Source organism: Populus euphratica, unplaced genomic scaffold (assembly GCF_000495115.2).
Source record: "Populus euphratica unplaced genomic scaffold, PopEup_1.0 scaffold101.1, whole genome shotgun sequence".
In the NCBI taxonomy this organism is placed as follows: domain Eukaryota; kingdom Viridiplantae; phylum Streptophyta; class Magnoliopsida; order Malpighiales; family Salicaceae; genus Populus; species Populus euphratica.
In genome coordinates, this window is record NW_011499894.1 from 176589 (window position 1) to 198010 (window position 21422).

A 21422-nucleotide genomic window follows, 5' to 3' on the forward strand; every position below is an offset into this window, starting at 1 on the left:
ATAATGAATTTTGTAAATAAATAAATAAATGATTCATTTAAATTTAATTAAGGGTGTTGAGTATATTCGACAAATACATAATTGATATTAGAATTTTTACAGATATCAATAAATGAAAATAATATAGTAATTTATGTTTGGTATAGAGAAGGTCGGAGGACCTATCCAGGAACAAGAGATCTCTTTACACACATAGACACTAGGTAGGTGTTCATCACCTTGAAATAATTAAATAGCTTATTTTAACTAATAGTAGAAGAAATTTTCATAAATTGTGATTTTTGGTATATAGATTAAAAGAAAAAAAATAGAGAGAGATAGAGATAAAATAATGCCCTGTTGAATGGGCAAGTTGAGAAGATAATTTCCTGTTTACTAGAAATAATGCCTTGTTAAATGAGTGAGTCGAGAGGATTACTTCCTTGTTACTAGGAATAATGCCTTGTTGAATTCTGATTATTGAAAATAATGCCATGTTGAATGAGCAACTAGATAAAATAATTTCTTAAATATTAGTAATAATATCATATTGAATAGGTGAGTCGAGAAGATTATTTCTTTGTTATTAAAAATAATGCCCCGTTGAATAAGCAGGTTAAGAAAATTATTTTCTAGTTACTGAAATAATACCCTGATGAATCCTGGTTATTGAAAATAATATCATAGTGAATAGGCAAGTAGATAAAATAATTTCCTAGTTACTGGTAACAACGTCTTGTTAAATGGATGAGTCGAGAAGATTGTTTTTTGGTTACTAAAAATAATGCCTTATTAAATAGGTGGGTCGAGTAGGTTATTTCCTAATTATTAGCAATAATATGTGTTGAATCCTGGATACTGAAAATAATGTTATATTAAATGGGTAAGTAGATAAAATAATTTTCTGATTACTAGTAATAATGTCTTGTTGAATGGATGAGTCAATGAGATTATCTCCTAACTAATGAAAATATTATTTTGATGAATAAACATGTTAAGATAATAAACTTTTAAATTAATCATTGTAATAGATAAATAATGAGTTTAATTAATTTATATGGAAGTTAAATATATGGGTTCTACTAGACACTCTTAATATATTTTGTAAATTATATTTTTTATCTAGGAAAAAACTTATGAATTTATTGAACTATTAAGGATCCAATAAGGCAAGAATTACTACAATATACATGTATGGTTATTTTTTAATTAATTATTTTATTGAAATATATAATTTTTAATCATGTTTGAATATGATTATAATTTTTTAGGTGTTTTAAATTCTTGGAAAATAAATATATAGATAAATATTTTATTAAATAATTAATGTAATTAATAAAACTAATATTTTATTATAATATATTTTTATATTTAAAAATTGTAATATTTAATTTATTCACTTATATATATAAGTTATGATGTTGTTATTCTAGAACTAAAGCAAACACATCATAATTAATTCTGAAGTTTAAATTGAGAGGATGTTTGGAAACGCGGTTCAATTTTTATTTTTAAAAATTTTAATTTTTTTAATTAAAATTTAATATAATTTATTTATTTTAGATCATTTTAATATATTAATATTAATTTTCTTTAAAAAAAATATTAATAGATATTTTAATATAAAAAATTATTTAAAAAACAAAAACGAAAACACCGAAAAACTTTCAGACACTGAGCCAGTCGAGAGATGAAAAGGTGAAGTAAAGAGTGTTGGGAAACATAAATTGTGCGAAATTCCTGCGGAAAAGCGAACGTGTGCCCAAAGACGCGGTGTTTCTATAATCCTCTTACCATTCTCTCTTTGCAAAGCAAAACCCACATTGGCGGTTCTTTATCACACGCTGCTAATGCTAACCTGCGCCCTAATCCAGCTTAACGTACGCACCCGTGTCACTCTATGTTACTGGGTTTATTCATTTCTTGATCAATGAGTCTTCAAGCGTTGCAAATAGGGGTCAAGTCTTTCATTAATCTCTCCAGGTTTTAAGACTCTTTTTGAATATTTTTATTTCTCTCTTTTATTCCAGTTCAAAGTTCGAAGCTTTTTGCATGGTTTTGCCTTTTGGTTTGATTTTGTTAGCCAATACTTCACCTTTGTAGCTTTTACAATAATGGGTTCGCTGAAAGTTCATAACTTGATTAAGATACATGATAGTTTTGTTAGTTGAATGTGAAGGGAATGAAAATTTGTAGCTTTTGTTGTTTTGAAATGAGAAAGCAGTAATTGAAATAGAATGCTGTAGTTTTGCAGCTAGGCCAAGGAGCTTGAAGATTGGACAACTAGGTTCTTTGAGATTAAGGGTGATGAGTTCTAAACGAGGTGTCTCGAGTTCAATCAAATCTGCTGCTGCTTCAATTGTTGATGATAAGAAAGATAGTAAACTTAAGGGGATGAGTGGTGATTGTAGTGAGGATGTTTTAATCGAGGTTAGTGTTTGAAAAGAATAAATAAATTTGATATGGTTTTGTGATGTTTGCAGTAATGGACAGTTGAGTAATAAATGACTGGCTTGAATTTTAGGAAAGTTGCTGGAAAGTCCAGTCAGTTGAATTTCAAAGTATCAAGGAAGATCCAGCAAAAATAGAAGCGATGACAGTTCAGGAACTTAGAGCAACATTGAGGTAAAGGAAATTCCGATGCTTGTATATAGGTTTTGTTTTGACTGAAAAGTGCAATAGTTTTTTTCTCTAACCTCACTTGTTTGGTTTTCTGGAGTCAAAATATTTTATGAAAGTAGCACTGCATTTGTATGTGCATTGATCCTTGGTTTTCAATGTCGGCTTTGGAATTTCAGGAAATTTGGAGTCCCTGCCAAAGGTCGTAAAGGTGACCTTGTATTTGCTTTAAAGCATTTCATGGGCAAGCAGATAGATGGTAACAAATACTAGTTTTAAAATAAGTCTTTATGTTTTCTGGCAGTAAATTTGGGAGCTTGATGTGGTCGTTGTTATTTAGCTAGGGTGAAAGAGGACTTTCTCTAACTATTGAAAAAAGTATCTTTCTCATTTACAAAATTCTGATAATTAGCTGTTTCCCACACATGCAGGTGAAAGCTCTCAGGAATTAGAAGAGCGTGTTTCCTTTAATTCTCTGGAAAATATTTCACTGCAAAAGAATACTAAACGTACATCTGATGAGAGCAGCGTTGTAAGCATTAACACTGTTTCAGAGGTTTCTGGGTTTAAACAGAGCAAGAGAAGGATGAAACAATCCTATGTTGAGGATGAAATTGTCAAAGTTGATACTGAAATAGTCACTTCAAAGAGGAAGCTTTCAATTAAAACTGATGATCTTGTTACTTTGCCTCAAGCTGAACCCTGGACAGTTCTTTCACATAAGAAGCCACAGAAAGGGTGGATTCCGTATAACCCCAGAACCATGAGGCCTGCACCTCTCACTGATGGAAACTCGGTGAAGCTAATGTCTTGGAATGTCAATGGGTTAAGAGCATTATTGAAGTTTGAGGGATTCTCTGCCCTTGAACTTGCCCAAAGGGAAAACTTTGACGTGTTGTGCTTGCAAGAGACCAAACTGCAGGCAAGTGTATTGTCGCACATATGATTGCATGAGGTGTTTAATTAGAGTTATCTGATTAACATTGTTTTCATTGCTGGAACAAATATCTAGCATCTGGTGCCTAATCATTCCAAACCCTAGGTTAAATTCTTTAAATTGACGGTTCCTTGACTGTTCCCTCTGATTTTGGAAGCAGGAGAAGGATGTTGATTCCATCAAACAATGTCTGATAGATGGTTATGAGAATAGCTTCTGGACATGTAGCAATGCTAAACTTGGTTATTCTGGGACTGCAATTGTCTCTCGGGTATGCTTATCCTTTTCTGACTCTGTCCATGAATTTCTTTTTAGAATCACAGAACATCAGATTTGTTCCTAATGACATGTTTTCCTGATGTAGATGACTCTCTCTATCATTCATGTCATATAATTATACCCACATTGCGGAATAATATCATAGATGAAAATATAAGCTGACAGTAACGAGTTGTTTCTAGCTTGTCAAAAGGCTAACATGATGGAATTGTGATCTACTTATCTAGAGATTAGAATTTGAGTTGAACTATTTCTGAATACCAAATATTTCTGCCTTCATGGTAAAAAGGTTGTGATCCTTTTTTGACCTCTCTAAAAGTACTTTGATCCCAGTTTCTTGAGTTGTAAACTTGCATTTTGCTTTTATAATAGTTTTGCTTGTGAGTACTTATTTTAGTGAAGATCATCATTTTGTGTGACAGATAAAGCCCCTTTCTGTCTGCTATGGTCTAGGCATCCCAGACCATGATTGTGAGGGACGTGTTGTGACAGCAGAGTTTGATTCATTTTATTTAGTAAATACTTATGTTCCTAACGCTGGAGATGGCTTGAAAAGACTGGTAATTGGCCTTGGCTCTATTTCCATCACTATACTAGATTATTTTATTTCGTGTACTTTTATCATCCTAAGCTCTCTGTTCTGAGGTGGATTTATTCATGGACTAACAACTCTACTGTAATTCTAGTCGTACAGGATTACACAATGGGATCCATCTCTTAGCAATTACATGAAAGTAAGCATGATTTTCAAGTGAACACTTGCAACTTCATTTTGGGGGGCAGATGTATTTTTTTTTTATCTTAATTGTAGAAGGCATAGCTACTAAGCTATCTCCATGGTTGATATAATGCTTGTGCTGCTTTGCATGCTTGGTGCAGGAGCTTGAAAAGTCAAAGCCTGTCATTTTGACTGGTGATCTGAATTGTGCTCACCAGGAGATAGATATTTACAATCCTGCAGTAAGTCATTTAAATTTCATGTGTTTGCACCAAGTTTTTTCAATTTTCTCAATTAGGTTAGGTCAGCAAATGTATTGGATCCCCAATTTTAGGTTGAGTTTCAAATGCATGTTTATAGCTTTGAGCCTACAATCATAAAATTATCACCAAAATTTTCAACTATAATCACATTATAATATTTTCCTTTTTCTCTTGTTTTCTGCACATGTTTAGGGAAATAAAAGAAGCGCTGGGTTTACAGAAGAAGAAAGGCAATCATTTGGGTCAAGTTTTTTATCGAAGGGACTTGTGGATACCTTCAGAAAACAGCACCCTAATGTTGTTGGGTATACCTACTGGGGTTATCGACATGGTGGACGTAAAGCTAACAAAGGTATCTCACCTCCTGAATTCCAAAAGTTTCAAACTATAAATCCTTTCCAGAAAAGAGCACTTCCATTTTTATTTTTTTCAAACGTCTTCAGATTTAAAAAAAATGATTCACCTCTAGAAGAAGTAGAAGGTAAAAGTAACTATACTCATGTTTGAAGTTTTGATGTGGTCCGAATTCATTTTTATGTTATATTCATAAAATTTCCAAGCTATTGTAAGATATCTCAGAGAAGTTTAATCATATCTCAATGCATTTTGATTTATGTAGCTGCACTGAAATTTGAAACAGGATGGCGGCTTGACTATTTTCTTGTGTCAGAATCCATAGCAGACAATGTTCATGACTCCTACATTGTCCCTGATGTTAACGGGAGTGATCACTGTCCTATTGGCCTTGTTCTCAAGGTTTAGTTTTGCAAGAACCATATCTTGCATCAAAATACAAGAAGGATTAGTTTGTCTTGGCAAGCAACTCCAAATGACGACGCAATTAGATGGTGATCAGAGGCAAATCTGTTGTATTTATGCTTTTTGTCTTTTGGTTGGTGCCGAAAACATAATTCTGTCAGCACTGAAGTCTTGTATAGGGAATTTATAAGCAGGTGAGATCTGAAGGCCACTGCAACTTTGAAATTATGATCAATTATTGAAACTTAGGCTTTTTAATTATCATTCACACGTTTTATTTTTTTATGAAAGTAATGCTCCGGAATTATCTAATAATTTGTAGATTGTAATAATTAATAGATACTTTATGTGGATCATCTACATGGAGAAAGCAAGTTTCAATATATAAAAACAGACTATCAGGAAACGTTGTTGATCAGTGCTACAAGGTGAAACCATGGCTATAAGGGAAGCTCTATATTTGATAAATCGTATGAGTGTTGGGAGAGTTAATTGAAGCAGATTCCAAAATTGCTGCCAGTGAAATTCTGCAGAACGAGGACTGCTCCTACTGGGAAATCGATCCTTTGGTTGCTGACATTAAGGCCTTCTTACATGTAAATCCCAGAATTAGCTTTCATTGTATTAGCCGAGCAGCATAACAAAGTTGCTGACTGGCTAGCAAGGATTACCAGTTCCGATTCATGTCCTTCGGCCTGGATGCCTAGTGTTTAGACCTCCACCGGTGCTTGGAAATCAAAATTGGGCCAGCAACTTCCTAACCCTGCTAGCAAAGTGTTGAAACGATCGAAAGGTTGTCCTTGACTGTACTTCCTACGTGGCGACCCTTTGTATCCTACGTGGCAACATCTGATTAGCTCCAATGGCACCAGTTTGAGAAAAATAAAAAATAAAAAAATTAACGTTGGTTATCAGTCCACACCCCTTCTTTGAAGGAGACAAAATTCACAACAAAAACAGAGAGAGAGAGAGAGAGAGAGCAGAGCAGAAGCATGGCAAGAAAAAGAGCTTCAAAGCCAGCAACGACAACAGAAGACACAATAACAACAACAAAAAAAGCGATTCTCACAGACAACAAAGAAACGAAACGTCCTCAAGAAACAAACAATGACCAACCAATTGCGCCACCAAAAAAGGGATTCATTTTCAAGCTCTCTCTTTTACTAATAGCCCCATATTTCTACTTGCTCTTTTTTCACTACCAGATCCAACACGACCTCATAAAACCTATTCTTATAAATGCTGGTCTTAGTCTTGTTGGGTTTTTTCTTACTGTTAAGATGATTCCTGTAGCTTCTAAATACGTTTTGAGAAGGAATTTGTTTGGTTATGATATCAACAAGAAGGGCACTCCTCAAGGCACTGTTAAAGTGTGAGTCTTTTTTGTTGGTTTTGTGTTTTTTTTATTGATTTTATGATCTGGGTTTGGTTTTGATTGTCAGTAACCCTTATAAATTCAGCACCTCGCGGTTTTGATTTTGTGGAAGTCTGTGATCTGAAGTTTTTGATAGAAATTGAGAAGCGGGGTTTTTGTTAGGTTCAATTTTGATTGTTATAGTTGAAAGTAAATGTAAATTCTGCTTTTGTTTGATGCTAAATTTCGTTGGCTGTTTTATTCATCATTGATGGTTAGTTTTTTTATTTGACTTCTATATTTACTTTCTGATTAAGTTCCGATGATTTGAAAATTAATTTTGGAGTTGTGACTGTCTCCTATGTTGCATTGATTTGTTACTTATATTTATATTTGGTCAAACTATAGAGTAAAAGTTAGAGAATGAATGATTGATATTTTAATTCCAAGAGATTAAATACTTTGACTTTGATTATGTAGCTGTTTTTGTGAATTCACTGGTTTCTTAATAAGATTTTCCACTTTTTCGTTTTCGGCAGGCCTGAGTCTCTGGGTATTGTTGTCGCGGTAGTCTTCATGGTTTTGACAATAGTGTTTCAGTTTTTTACCTTTGCGCCAGATTCCATTGTAAGAATCTTTAGCGATCTTATGCTGCAATTTGTTTACACCATTTTTATATCTTTACAGTTGATTTCTGATTTCGTGTTTCAAAGTGTGTGTTTTTGTTTACTTCCTCAATATTTATTCTGTTTTGTGGTTTCCATGGAGGCTTACTCTTGGATTTGTGTTCATGATTTGTGATCATGCAGTGGCTTGTTGAGTACAATGCAGCATTAGCATCCATTTGCTTCATGACTCTACTCGGGTTCATAGATGATGTCCTTGATGTTCCATGGAGAGTGTGAGTACATCGTTGTAGCTTTTTTAAAATTGATGCTTGATTGGATCCTAATGGCTTTTTTTATGTTTGCTAAGAGCAGGAAACTAGTGCTTCCATCAATTGCTGCCCTTCCTTTGTTGATGGCATATGCTGGACATACAACTATCATTATACCAAAGCCTCTTATTCCATATGTTGGGCTCAAGTTGTTGGACCTGGGTATGTCCTCTAATTCAACAGTGAGATCATCGATTGTCATAATTGTTGCCCCCCACCCCCCCTCCCTTCTCTCACACACGCATGCGCATGTGCTACTTTGCTAGGATTCTTTGTTATTGTTAATATATATTTAATTTAGAAAGCATACCTCTAATTTCATAGTAAATTAAAGATTTTTCATCACAAAACTTGAATTTCATTTTCAGTTATATGAAAAGAAATAGAAACCGTTGTTTCATAGAAATTTGATAAAGGTTAACAATTGGCTGGTGTTATAAGGTCAATTATCGTGGAAGAGCCAACAATTTTTTTTTTCCTTTTGTCTGGATAAATTCAACATATAACACTGGAATGATTGTGCTGTAACTTCACTTCATATGTCATTTAAGCATCTTTGAATTGTAGAACACTCCATCTAGTCTTTGAGCTTCAACTACCATTTCAGTAACTATGAACCTCGCCTGCCTGTTATTTTCTTTTCCTTTTTTAGAGCACAGGATATTACAATGAAATGTTTACTCAATAGATCTGAAACGTTCATTGCAGAAATTTGTTATTTTGGTTGGTGATATTGAATTGGTAAGGTACTCCCATGCATAATAACAGTTCAAAGCGTGTATGCCACCTGTTTTGTATAAAGTGTGAAGCAAGGAGAAAGAGTGAATAGATGAATCAAATTCCAATACATTCAAAAACCTTGATTTTTCCAGAAGTATATTAGCATAGAATGGTATTGGACTTCAGTTTTTGTAATTTGACCAGGAAGGAAATATAAAATTGCTCAGGTTATTGTTTGTCACGCTGAATGCAGATTTTGTGGTTGCAGAAGGGCATATCCCATGTAACATGTGTTTGTATGAGGGCATTTGACACATTTATTCCAGCATATGCTTAATGGTTTTTTCATTTTGTTTTTGACAGGATTTATATATAAGATTTACATGTGGTTTTTGGCAATTTTCTGCACAAATTGCATTAACATTCATGCTGGTATAAATGGCCTTGAAGTTGGTCAAACTGTTGTGATCGCATCTGCGGTAAGCATAAAGATTTGTAGAACAACTGGATTCTGACTCTCTTAGGGATCTGACATGGCTTAGCAATTTTATAGATTTTGATACATAATGTCATGCAAATTGGAGCATCTGCGGATCCTGAGTATCAACAGGCCCATGCATTCTCTGTGTATCTTGTCCAACCCTTACTGGCAACCTCCATGGCCTTGCTTTCTTACAATTGGTATTGGCACTTGATTCTATTTATCAGGTTATTCTTGTACTGTTCTTTCTGTATATTGAAGTAACATTTATGTTTTTTTTTTTTTTTTTTAATGCTTGTTAGGTATCCTTCTTCAGTATTTGTTGGAGATACATATACATACTTTGCAGGGATGACAATGGCTGTTGTTGGAATTTTAGGCCATTTTAGGTGCGTCCTGCACCTTTTCAACTTTTTGTTGTTTTATTTCACAATATATTAGGGGAATAATTCATTTGACTTATCTCCATGCATGGGTAAAACTCAAGAACATAGCATTTAGAGTTTTGACTAGTGAATGTGATTGACTACCTGTCCAAAATCTAGATGTTGTGGAAGCAACGTATTCCTCTACTAAACATTTTTCAAATAAATATGACTTTCTTGTTAGAACTAGGTATACCTGTGAGTTTGTACATTAGAAAATACCTATTGCTTTTCTGTACCTATTTTAACCATGCACTGGTTTTCCTTTTCTCATTATGCAATCTCATGTCATATGATAGCTGATCAATTGTGCCATTAGGACAAAAATTGTGATATTCATCAAATATCCTGGGTTTTTCTACTTTGCTTTCATCGATATGCCTATTCATAACCCCATGATTGATATTTCCCCTCCATTCTTTAAACAGTGAAACACTTCTGATTTTCTTTTTGGCACAAGTATTAAACTTCCTCTTGTCAGTCCCTCAGGTTTGATCTCATAACTCGTCTTCTCTCTAGCTTTTAAACTCTAATTACCCACTCTAGCTTTTAAACTCCAATTACCCACTAAGGCATCTAATTTGTGGTTCCGCTTCAGCTTTTTGGCTTCAGGCATTGTCCACGACATCGTCTGCCTAGGTAGATTCTCTAATCTCTCGCTGCAAGCTTGTGCTTTGGGGAATTTCATGGGCCTTTGTCAGTCTTCCATGGATGTCTTACTTACATAAACTTTTTTTTATCTTTCAGGTTTGATCCTCAGACAGGACTTCTTACAGGAACAGATGACGGTACACTTGTTAATTTTTACTTGAGAATGTTCGGCAGGAAGTCAGAAAATTCACTTTGCGTGCATCTTCTTCTGGTTCAGGTGATTTATTTCTGTGTTAAATTTTCTCTCCTTTTACTCATGCACTGCGGGGAAGGGGCTTTTTCCCTTGTTGATGCTGTGGGGTTTGGGCATCACTGTCCCATGCTTCTCACAATTTTGGGACCAGTGAGCACCACTGGCCGTAAGCAGGAGTTCCAAGCTACTTGATAATGGTTTCTGACTGAAAACCCACATAAACCAATATGTTTGTATGATACAGATAACCATCTCATTCAGCTATAACTAGGAAGATCAGGCTGAAATTGCTAAGCTTTACCATTGATACCTGAGTTTGCATCTTTCCTTTCTAAATTAAGTTTGCCTCACTTGATTGTAAACATGCAGGTTCCAAAGCAAACCAAATAGAAATGCAGTTGCATTAATATTTTGAGACTAAATTATAGCTTAACCCGCTTAAGTTTTTCCCTATTTGAGATCACCCTCTGAACTAAAAATCCCTGATTTCGTGTCTAAGCATTGCATTTTTTTAATGTGGCTCATCCATTAGGTTTTTATTTTATATTAACTTTTTATGTATATTTAGGCATCAAGTTTTTCATATAATTACCACGGATATTCATTAAAAGAATTAGGAGAAGCCTTCTACTCTATGTCTCTCTTATCTGCTATCTGTTCGAAATAACCTTCAAAATATACAAATAAGTTCCGCTCATAATTCACCACACCAAACATGTTCACCACCTTGTATATTTTTCATTATTACAAAATCATCATCATTTTTCATTACCACAAATGCCAATCTCACCACCAAGCATTCTTACCCCAAATACCTTAATGCTACTGCAAATTGCAACATGATTAGGCTTGTTTGTTACTGAAGATTAAGAGGGTGATTGATGAATGATATCAGTTGGACATAATTTATTTGATAGGATAAAGAAATAGTTGCTGTTTGTTGATATATTTTCAGCTTGTTCGAGTTGATTTTATAATTACTTCAACATGGGATTTTTTTTCTGCCGAGATCAATGTTGGGTTTTTGTAGAAATAATAGATTTATGAAAGAAACAAATGAGGTCTGAATGTCTTCACACCAGATAGATTTTCTTTTATCTGTTGGTTGCTGAAAATGCTGGAGAGAAATTAGGATCTCCTTATGGATTTTTCAGTCTTGTTTTCATACAAATATGTTTCATTAATATTACCAGTATTTTTAAAAATATGTTTCATTAATATTACCAGTATTTTTTTTTAAAAAAAGTATTTTGTCGTTATCTTGTTAGCAAAAACCTAACCTCACTAACATCAAGGATGGCATTTCAATATTAAATTAGTTTGATAAAAATCAAGGAATTCTTGGTTCAAGGTTGAATTAATTACATTTTAGCCATACTTTCAATTGTAATGACTTAGGAATGTAATGATTTAGGAACTGCATTGACTTCCTAGGTCCGAACAAAATTTCAGCATGGGTGTGTCATGCAAGATGTTTAGTCAGCACATGCGTTGTGATGGTGTTGGCATGTGTACTGATTTGGTAGCTGTGTTTACAGGCGCTCGGCTGCTGCATATGTTTTGGGTTGAGGTATTTACTTACTGGTTGGTATAAATGAGGCAACATGGTCAAAGAAGCGATCTTCAAGCTGTATTCATTAACATTCTTAAGGTTTTGCTTATGGCATAGTTTGTTGTATGACTTGGCATCATGCTGTAAAGAGCAATACTGGTTACACGGAGGGCATGATTCAATGGAGGACATTTGCACTTAAAAGCCGATGCCAGCATTTGTATAAAAGATGCATGGTGTTTTCCTGAGATCTGACTTTTAACAAATTTTGTAATTTGAATCTTTACGGGGAAGAGACGTGATAATGATAGAGAGTGTTGAAGCTTGGTCTCGAGCTGCCACTGAATTGTTTCGGATGGTACACCTCTAGCTTCACCAACCCCTTGTAGGTTTTTTGTCTTTAATCCTTCTTTCTTCAGAATCCAATTAGAAACACTAATGGCTTTGAGAAAGACTTGCTTTGATGTGTGAAAACAGCTGCTGTGTTCCGGTGCTATCTTTCTTCTTTTCTTAAAAAAGATATCCTCTGATGTGTCACTCGAAGACCAACTTATCAGTATCCTTCTTGCCCTGAGATCTCGTTTCTCTTTCTGATTTTTCCTGTAGTGAAATCAGGAACATAAATGAGCAACAAGAATGAGAAGAGAGTCTCGATGACCTTTCAGTTTCATGTCCTAATAAAAAGTTTACTGCCTGATTTTTACTCGATAACAAAGGCCTATAAAAGAAGTATGGGTGCTGACACAAGGGATAACCCACCAACCTTGATCCAAAATGAACATGCCATCACATATTGATTGGCTGCGAAGTGAAGGAAAAAAGGCATGCAGAAACCCATTTTGGTCACCAATTGGATGATTTTAAACTATACTACGAAAAAAAATTCAATGTTTACCGTGAAGCAAGCTAAACAGAACAGCTGCAAAACAACATTTAATTCCTCACAGATTCATGAACATATTGCGGATAACATGCTACTATAATCGTAGAGGGAGACTTCAGGAGCACTGCACATTAAAGCCATCTGGTAGATGTGAGATTTCACCTACAATAAGCAATGATCTCTTAGAAAGAAGAATGAAAAAAAAAATGATTTCCTAGGTTGGGTATTCCACTCAAAGCAGAGTTGGGAGTGCTATATGACAATATTAGAATCCGCTAACAATTAACTTGTTTGCCACAGAGAGTCCAAAACAAACTCCTTCGACCTCCATAGCATGCTTGTCATTGCTTCTGCTGGTATACAAGCTTGATGGTTCGATCATGTGAGAGTTGCAATATGATGTCCGTCTGCCACCAAAAAGCAATACTCATGCAACCAAAATGAAGCGACGGGTAATTCATAAATTAGCAGCGCAAAATGAGCTTTCCAGCGTCCAGAAGAACAATTAGATTAATCATTTCAAAGACAATTCAAATGATCACCAGACAAGGCAAGCCCTTTACCTTTGGCACACAGACACAAATGACACCTTATTATAATTGAGTAAATTGCAGAACAAGAATGACAAGGGAACATAGTTAATCCATGTGGCCTTAACGTAATAATTCATACAAGCAAAATTTTAATGAGGGCTACACTGAATCAGAAAGTACTAGGTATTTGAACTGTGGAAAGGAAATGGAGTCTCACCTTCTTCTTCCTTTCAGGGAGGGTTAGGACAATCCTATTGATTGCAGCTCTTTCCAGACCTCTGAGTATCTCAGCATCAACTCCCACAACTGGATAAATAAAACATGACCATTAGTAACTTTCAAGGTGTTTCAGACGAAAATCCATAAGCATTCTCGCTCAGCAAGTATGATACCAACAGATAGCTACTGCCTCATTTCATATCTTTGTAATCAAATAAAACCAACTAAAATGCCAATTTTTTGTTGCACAGAAATTGTAAATGCAATTGGCAGAAGCCGAAAGACTATTTAGCAAAAAAGAAACTGTCAATATAAGGGGAAAAAAAAATCCTTGGCAGACAGTAAACAGGGCCAGATATTCTGAGCATGGACCACTGGTAATGGTGCAATGGCGCTAATGCATTGATATTAGCACATCAATTATGGTTTAAATAAGGTGAAACATACAAAAGATAAGTAGTTCATGGGAAGAGGTAAAATAATCAGAACTTTGGGAATATATCACTTGTCTATGTTCGGAAAGTTGCCTGCATTAATAGTCAGAGATATAACTTTGGCTTCACGAGTTGATTATGTCTTGACAGGTTTAAAATGTCTGCCGGACCTAACCTGTTGAATACATGTATATTACAGAATAGAATAAATATAAGTTCGACGCATTCAGAAACAATCCACATGATTAGAAATAAACCAAACCTTAGCAGTCATGTCATACGATGATGTGACCAGATAACAGCCTTCTTGGGGCTCAAACTTGGGATACAGTTTTTGAGTGGGCTGGTATGATATCCAGCAAATATTATCTTCACTGCCAGTTGCTGCATGATAGCCAATGGGTGAAAAGCTGATTAAAGAACCTGAAAATGATATGAATGATAAATACAGTCCACTTAACAACTATACTTTCCAAACAAACAAAAACAAGATTCCCATGAGAACAAAGAGGATTCGGAAAGAGTCTCTAACTGGCTTGACATGGCCTTCCAATGCCATTGTACTTCTCCCAGTACGTAGGTTCCAAACACGTGCAATCCAATCCACAAGATACTGCTAATGATCCATCATGGTGGAAAGCTATTCCATAAAGACTCCGACTGTGACCTTCTTGAAGAAGCAGCTCCGCACCAGAATCCATACCTCAGTCTCCATGTCTTATCAAAGCTTGCGGTGCCCAGGTACTTCCCTGATGGATGGAAACCAATTTGAGTAAGACGATCTAGATGACCTTCAAATTTCTTCAGGAGAGAACCATCAGTGTTCCACAACCTTGCAGTTTGATCAGCGGATGCAGTTGCCGAGTGATTGTGCACAAGAGAGAAGGCGACCAGTTGCACATTCTGTGTCCCCCTTTAAGGTAGAAACCTTTCTTACTTGAGGCACCCTCCATATTTTAACAACTCCACTTAAAGAACTGCATAAGCTGAATAAAGCATGGAATCAGATCATGGAACGATCATGGTAACTGAGAGCAGGAAAGGGATAGTTTGCTAAACAAAATACCCGTACTTCACTTTATGTTATTGGGTATGGTCCAAGTAAGAAAGAATGACCATGGTGCCAGATGTGATATGTCATGTGGTGGAAGAAGAAAAAACCAACTGTTTACAAAACAAGCAGAAAAAGGATGACAACAAACAGAAATGGATTGGGTCGTGGAGAGATAGAGAGAGGTAACAGGTAGCAAGGATTTCTCCATCAAGAGAAAAGGTAAAACCAGAGAGTGGCTGGTCATCTCCAAGTTCGCTGCTATTAAGACTCGAACTCTCTGCCTGGTTCAGAGCCAAATCAATGTCTGCATCTTCATCTTCACCCTCATCTGGGTCATCTCGTTTCTCCTTGCACGTTGGTTAAAGACGCATAGCAGCCTTGGAAATAAATTATTTTGCAATACCAATTCTAGCATCCAATAGCTCTTTTGACCCTTCAGTATAGAATGGATACTGAGCCATTTCTTCCTCGGCATCTTTTGCTAATGCGGTAGATGAAGCCTCCACTTCCTTATGAGCTTTCATCAACTTCTCCAACTGCCCTTTAGAATCCAACCTTGCCATAAGCATCCTCAACCTGTCCCGTCTCTCCATCTCCCTTTCTCCAAAACGAGTTACAGGCTCACCAAGCCGGCGAGGATGAGTCCTAACTGCCATATCATTAGCAGGCACTGCCAGAGCAGCAGCACTCCACTTCACCATAAGCTCCTGCATTGCTTTTTCCTGCCTTTCTCTATCTAGTTTTTTTATTTATTTATATTATGGACACACTCCTAGACATGGATGGGTGGTTACTCTCAAAAGCCAAACCACTAACGAGGTTTTTGGTCAATTGTATATTTATATCTAGATTGAGAAATACAATCGACTAAGAAATTTCCTCTCCTCCTAATTAACCTATTATCAGTTAAGCTACTAAATTACTTGTTTTCTCTGAATTGTTCCTGAAACTTCATAACCTGCAGTTGACCCCAGGGCAGTCCAAGTGGGACGTAATTGATTTTGGTCAGAATCCGAGTCAGTAGTCCTCATCTCACCATTTTGCACCCCAGGTGGTCTGATGGGGAAAGGCACTAGCGGGCGAGGAGGAACTGTGGGTATCGGAGCATTAGGAGGCACAGCCGGTATTGAAGGTGGGATTGCTAGTGGAATAGGACTAGTACTATCAATCATCAGTTCATCATCAGTAACAAAAGCAGAAGATTCTACCGGTAAATTCGATGAATTGGGGTTTTCATGTTCAGCTGCCATGACAACCTAGCCAAGCAAAAAACTAAACAGTTAATAAAGCTTAAAACGCATTAAGCTATTAATAACTGGGATCCGGATTCATGTAAACAAAACCAACAACACAAACCAGCTAAATAATTATCTCATAAATTAAAAGATGAAAGAACTAAAATGAAGCTATTAAAACGAAGGCCAATGATCTATCCTTGTTATTCAATAAGAAACAGCTAGTCAATAAACATAATTATCAAAGCTATTTGTCGTATTGGGCTGGAGACAATTTTCCAGACAGTTCCAATGAATAATGTTAATCTTTAGAGAAATGTCTGTCATCAATTCACGTGATTTAATTGCCTGTAATTTTGAATAAATATATAATGTGCACCGGTGTGGATTGATGAGACTTTATAGACTAATCTAAAATGTTTTTAATGCCTGGCATAATTTTATCCATGTCTGATAATTATTACGATTTGTCAGTACCTAACATTGATCTTAAGTAAGAATATAGCTTCCACTCTAAACTTCAGGGCAACCACAATTGACGACTATAAAGCTTCAGAATGCCATGGAAAGCTATGTTAGGAGCAGTAGCAAAGAAGAAAACAGCCTTTAAATACAAGAATCATCATCAGGATAACAAAAATAACAACCTCTCAATAGCATCCATGCAGAGACGGCAGGGGACATGATTCTGCCTCTAAAATTAGGATTAGAATCCTCATTACATGCATAAATATACCTATACTTGATAACATATCAAGAAACACTCTCATACTTCTTAAAGCAAACTACAAAACCGCAGCATAAAATCCAACATGACATTGAATTTGTCAAGTTGTTATCATCCTATTATATTTACTACTAGTATATGCTTCGATACACAACAAATAAAACAATAGGGAGACAAACCACCTAAGTAGTTGTATTATATACTTCACACTTGCAAAACTTTATGCCCCGATTCAACCAAAGTACGCAGGCAATCCAGGAGGATTCTTGGAGTTCCACTGCCTTGAACAGCCTCTCCCAGAAGTAGCTGTCAACAAACAAAATTTACCCTCCTCCTCCCTCTTCCATGCCTCCACAATCCACGGCCTACTGGATATTCATCACCGTGAAACCTGGAGGTTTTATACCTTGACATGTGACGTACAGCACCTTCCCTCTTTTGGTCTTGCCCATCCCATGTTCCCCACTCAGCAGCAGTGCCCTCACTGACATTCTTCCAGTCATTATTAGCAACCCACTCACTGTTGCCCCAACCGCATGAATCATCCCAACAATTTCCCCATCCATCTTCAGCCATGGCTTCATTAGGAAGAGGAACACTCTTTTCCCAGGGAAAATCATCTTTGGTGGCTTTATGGTTGAAATCCCCAAGTCCAGGATCCAATGCCAAATCAGGAACCTTTTGAAATTCCTCCTCAAGTTCCCCCCATCCAGCACATGAAAATGGCTGATTCAAGAGTAGAGGATTGCCAATAATCACAACCTCCTCCCCTTTGCTAGTCTCATCACCATCTTTCTGTTCCCGCTCCAAGTCTAAAAGCAATTCAGGATCAACATTGGAGTTCCAATCAATTTGATCAATATAAATATCAGGATCAGGCAGTGATATGTTGCAAGGTAGGCCATTAATCTCTGCCCAAAATCGGTTTTTAGCATTGTGAAATGCCTCTTCACCAGCTGAGTCATTCCACTGAACTACATTCTCATAGAGATACATAAATCTTTTGGTTTCCAGGAGCTTCCTCCATGGAATTGAACCAACTGAATAGCAGAATCTCTTTTCCCATGATGGAACAGTTGGCTGCCAACTACCTGAAAAAAATAGAGCGAGAATATAAGGTAAACTACTCATAGACAAACAGAAAAAAAGCATCATTATTTCAAAGACAAGTAGAAGAAAAACAACTTCATAAAGAGAGAACTGCAGAATTATTGCTGAAACCAGGTAGTGCCAAATATAGTGACAGAAGAAAGCCAGAGAAAAGGACAACAGAAATCTCTAAGAAGCAAAAAGAAACTACAAATATGACACAAACCTTGTATAAACCTAGCTAGGAACACCTAGACATTCATTCTTTCCCTGTCATGTTTTCTAGTTTCGAGGGCTTTTTTATGGAATTTGCATACATGTCTAAGAAAAATCCCTGATACATTTTAACATTTTCATATCGTTCAGTTTCTTGTCAGTGTAGTAAAATTCAGAACTTGAACGAATTCCCAAAGCTGCGTATCTAAATCAACATTCACTGCTAAAATAGACCAGACGACCAGAAATTTCACAAAAAAACGCATATTTAAATAAAGTAAAACACATCAACATATTTAGACTCTAAACAGAAACTGCACAAATCACGAAGCACCATACCCTAACGACAAGCACAGAAATCTAGAAAGCTACATCAGATTCTAACATTATCAAGAACCCCATAAAACAACCACCGATTCTAAACAAATTAAGGTGTACAAAATAATGATGCAAGTACACAAATTAGAGAAAAAAATCCAACATGTTACAAGGCATCCTATTTTATCAAAGCCCCCAGCCGAAAGATACTACTTTTTTTCAAAAATATATGTATATAAAAAAAAAAACATAACACGAAGAGCAATAACATGAAACAGAGGCAGCCACAACAAAATCTGAAAGAAAAAACATAATCTTTAACGAAAATCACAAAGCAACTCCTCATGCAAAGCCTAGAAAAAAGAAAATAAGGAAAAGAGCTCCGCATACCATGATGATGAGGAGGTTTTCTACAACGTGATCTTGTTGTCCCTTGAACTTCTTGATGTTGATAAAGTTCACCTCTCTGTCTCCTCCTGTTATTCATCCTCAAAAAATCCAAGAAGCTAAAAAAGACAGTTTTTTTAAACAAGAAACGGTGTTTGAAACTGAGTTCCAAGCATAGAAAACACAGCAAGGAGTGAAGATCAAAACCCTTTTAACGAAAAAAAAAGGAGGGTTTGTGGATTTATTTCAGAGACTTGATTTATGAAAGAATAAATCTTGGTAGCTGAAGAATTGTAGGAATTTGAGGGAGGTTTGTTGAGGGTGGTGGCGGTGGTGGTGGTGATCACAACTCAAAAAAAGGAAAGTTTCAGTCTTTGCCTTTTAATTTTGGTTGTAAATGGTGGCAAGTATGGTAAGCCCCTAGTATTTGACCTTGTCTCAAGTATTTTATAGCCTCCTTTTTTTTTTTTTTGAATCTCTAGTGTGGTCCCAAACTTGCCATGGAAGGGCCAAGTCACTGTAGGGTTGTGCACAAGGACGATTCCATAATCAAATCCCACCCTCACTCGCTCTTGAGTTTTTCAATCAAATGTTTTCTTTGGCTTGTTGTGTAAATTTTGTTTGGAGGGGAATTATTGCTGTTTTATTTTCGGATTTTACATGAAAAATAGGCAAGTTTTTCACTTCTCAATCCACACTTATCTTCATTAATAATTCAAATTTTAAGAAAATATTTTATTGTGAAATTGGAGAAATGTGTATTGTTAAAACTTAAAAGTAGAATTTAAAAAAAATGAAATCCAAGCTTGAGATTGGTAATGCAATAAGGATTATTTAATATATTAAAATGTTTTTTATTTTAATATTAACATATCAAATCATTAAAAAATATTCTAAAAAATATTTCCATTCAACCCTTGAATCAAACATCCCATGAAAAGAAAATGTGAGGCAAACTGATTACCCAAACATGTAGTGAAAATTGCATTTTACCTGCCCTTTTGGATTTCATCACCAGAAATGGGGTCCTTATTTGATTTTTCTTTATTGGATAGATAATATATTTATATTATTATTTTCTTCTTCATACTGTTTGGAATAAATTTCCTATTATAATTCAATTCAATTATAATATTTAATTTGAATTTAATTGATAAACAAATTAAATTTATATTTTTAAAAAGAGATATTTTATCATTAAATTCAATTCATTTTATTTTTTATATTACTCTCGTGAGAAAAGAGAGAAGAGTAATGATAAAAGGATCAATGGGTAAATATTATAAAAATGCTAGTTTTAATATTAAATTTTTACTTTAATATAATAAATTAGAGGGGTTGATTTCTGATTTATTTTTATATTATTTATAGATATTGAATTTTATTTAAGATTCAATTCTTGGCTATTAAAATAATTTTAAATGCAAAATTGTATTCAAATCTCTGGGTTATATTCAATTTAAAGAGTTTTAAATACACAGCTATAAGTTACCGAATTAACCAGCCAGATGTCTTAACACTGATTGGACTTTAAAATCTAAATTACACAGCTATAAGTCATAATTTACCAGCGCTGTCTGACGCCCCGGCTCTTTAAAATTCATCGACTGATCTCATGTATCACGTTGTGCCCTTGACACGTGTTACCATGGCATGAAAACAGGGCGACGCATTTATGCTATGCATGGACACACATGAACCATCAACATTTGGTGCGCGTTTGAAATATTGGTTGTTCAAATTTTAAGTTTTTTTGGTATAAAATTAATTTTTTTATTTTTTTTATGTGATACTATTAAAAATAAATTTTTAAAAATAAAAAATATATTATTTTAATATATTTTTGAGCAAAAACTTCTTTAAAATGCAATATATACCACACTTTCAACTAGATACTTAGAGATCATTTGCTATTTGTTTTCATGTTTCGAAAATTATTTTTAAAAAATTTATTTTTTTATTTTAAATTATTTTTTATGTTTTTTTAAATTACTTTGATATGCTGATATTAAAAATAAATTTTAAATTTTATTTTTAATATCATCACATCAAAAATATTTAAATTTAAAAATATAAAACAAAATTAATTTGAGTAAAAAAATTAAAAATTTTAAATTTTAAATTTTCTTAAACATGCTTTTGAAAGGAAAAAAACAAACAAGTTTTAAATATCTATGTAAAAAAATAGTATATGTTGTGTTTTAAAATATTTTTTGTTTTAAAAAATATTAAAAAAATATATTTTTTTTATTTTTAATATTAAAATATTAAAACCATATAAAAATAATAAAAAATTTAACTCTAAAGGATAGTTTAATTGTTCACGTTTTAGATCTATTCTCTAATAATTACATGTTTAAGTTTTTATAAAGTTACTAAATTGTTAATTTTAGAATTTATAAAAATAATTAAAGTATATTTAAATTTATTTGGGTATCTATATTAAATAAAAAGGTAGAA

At 34.7% G+C, this 21422-nt stretch overlaps 3 protein-coding genes and 1 pseudogene across 8 annotated transcripts; 2 read left to right on the forward strand and 2 right to left on the reverse strand.

Moving 5' to 3' along the window:
* Positions 1-1633: 1633 nt before the first annotated feature.
* On the forward strand, positions 1634-5837 carry LOC105131736 (apurinic endonuclease-redox protein-like). 5 transcript variants are annotated; one of them, XM_011034855.1, is made up of 11 exons: positions 1634-1962; positions 2226-2409; positions 2504-2604; positions 2778-2857; positions 3030-3520; positions 3696-3806; positions 4237-4374; positions 4501-4548; positions 4694-4774; positions 4988-5147; positions 5436-5837. In XM_011034855.1, exons 1-11 carry the CDS (start codon positions 1910-1912, stop codon positions 5555-5557), a joined length of 1569 nt encoding a protein of 522 aa, XP_011033157.1. In that variant the 5' UTR covers positions 1634-1909; the 3' UTR covers positions 5558-5837. The 5 variants fall into 5 exon arrangements, with proteins under 5 accessions (XP_011033157.1, XP_011033158.1, XP_011033160.1 ...); XM_011034856.1 differs by having other exon boundaries at positions 2778-2842; XM_011034858.1 differs by having other exon boundaries at positions 2234-2409.
* Positions 5838-6469: 632 nt separating this feature from the next.
* On the forward strand, positions 6470-12328 carry LOC105131739 (UDP-N-acetylglucosamine--dolichyl-phosphate N-acetylglucosaminephosphotransferase-like). Its single transcript, XM_011034861.1, has 11 exons — positions 6470-6926; positions 7448-7535; positions 7718-7809; positions 7889-8007; positions 8929-9044; positions 9119-9246; positions 9349-9435; positions 9900-9960; positions 10070-10110; positions 10219-10339; positions 11854-12328. The coding sequence occupies exons 1-11, from the start codon at positions 6547-6549 to the stop codon at positions 11911-11913; spliced, it is 1293 nt and encodes a 430-aa protein (XP_011033163.1). The 5' UTR covers positions 6470-6546; the 3' UTR covers positions 11914-12328.
* On the reverse strand, positions 12267-16240 carry LOC105131864 (U4/U6 small nuclear ribonucleoprotein PRP4-like protein; annotated as a pseudogene).
* LOC105131738 (uncharacterized) lies at positions 15714-19392 on the reverse strand. 2 transcript variants are annotated; one of them, XR_843489.1, is made up of 3 exons: positions 18966-19392; positions 17135-18043; positions 15714-16246 (listed from the first exon to the last, which is right to left on the reverse strand). XR_843489.1 is itself a non-coding variant. In XM_011034860.1 (2 exons), exons 1-2 carry the CDS (start codon positions 19060-19062, stop codon positions 17262-17264), a joined length of 879 nt encoding a protein of 292 aa, XP_011033162.1. In that variant the 5' UTR covers positions 19063-19392; the 3' UTR covers positions 16816-17261. The 2 variants fall into 2 exon arrangements, 1 of the variants encoding a protein (XP_011033162.1); XM_011034860.1 differs by lacking the exon at positions 15714-16246 and having other exon boundaries at positions 16816-18043.
* Positions 19393-21422: the final 2030 nt, after the last annotated feature.

Bases quoted from the DNA above. Each gene is read 5' to 3' on its own strand.
- LOC105131736 (XM_011034855.1), top strand. From the start codon at position 1,910: ATGAGTCTTCAAGCGTTGCAAATAGGGGTCAAGTCTTTCATTAATCTC. The intron at 2,605-2,777 runs GTAAAGGAAATT...TTGGAATTTCAG, and splicing joins GAACTTAGAGCAACATTGAG to GAAATTTGGAGTCCCTGCCA. The intron at 2,858-3,029 runs GTAACAAATACT...CCACACATGCAG, and splicing joins CATGGGCAAGCAGATAGATG to GTGAAAGCTCTCAGGAATTA.
- LOC105131739 (XM_011034861.1), top strand. From the start codon at position 6,547: ATGGCAAGAAAAAGAGCTTCAAAGCCAGCAACGACAACAGAAGACACA. The intron at 7,810-7,888 runs GTGAGTACATCG...TGCTAAGAGCAG, and splicing joins CTTGATGTTCCATGGAGAGT to GAAACTAGTGCTTCCATCAA. The intron at 9,436-9,899 runs GTGCGTCCTGCA...TTCTTTAAACAG, and splicing joins GGAATTTTAGGCCATTTTAG to TGAAACACTTCTGATTTTCT.
- LOC105131738 (XM_011034860.1), bottom strand. From the start codon at position 19,062: ATGAATAACAGGAGGAGACAGAGAGGTGAACTTTATCAACATCAAGAA. The intron at 18,044-18,965 runs GTATGCGGAGCT...TATTTTTTTCAG, and splicing joins AAAACCTCCTCATCATCATG to GTAGTTGGCAGCCAACTGTT.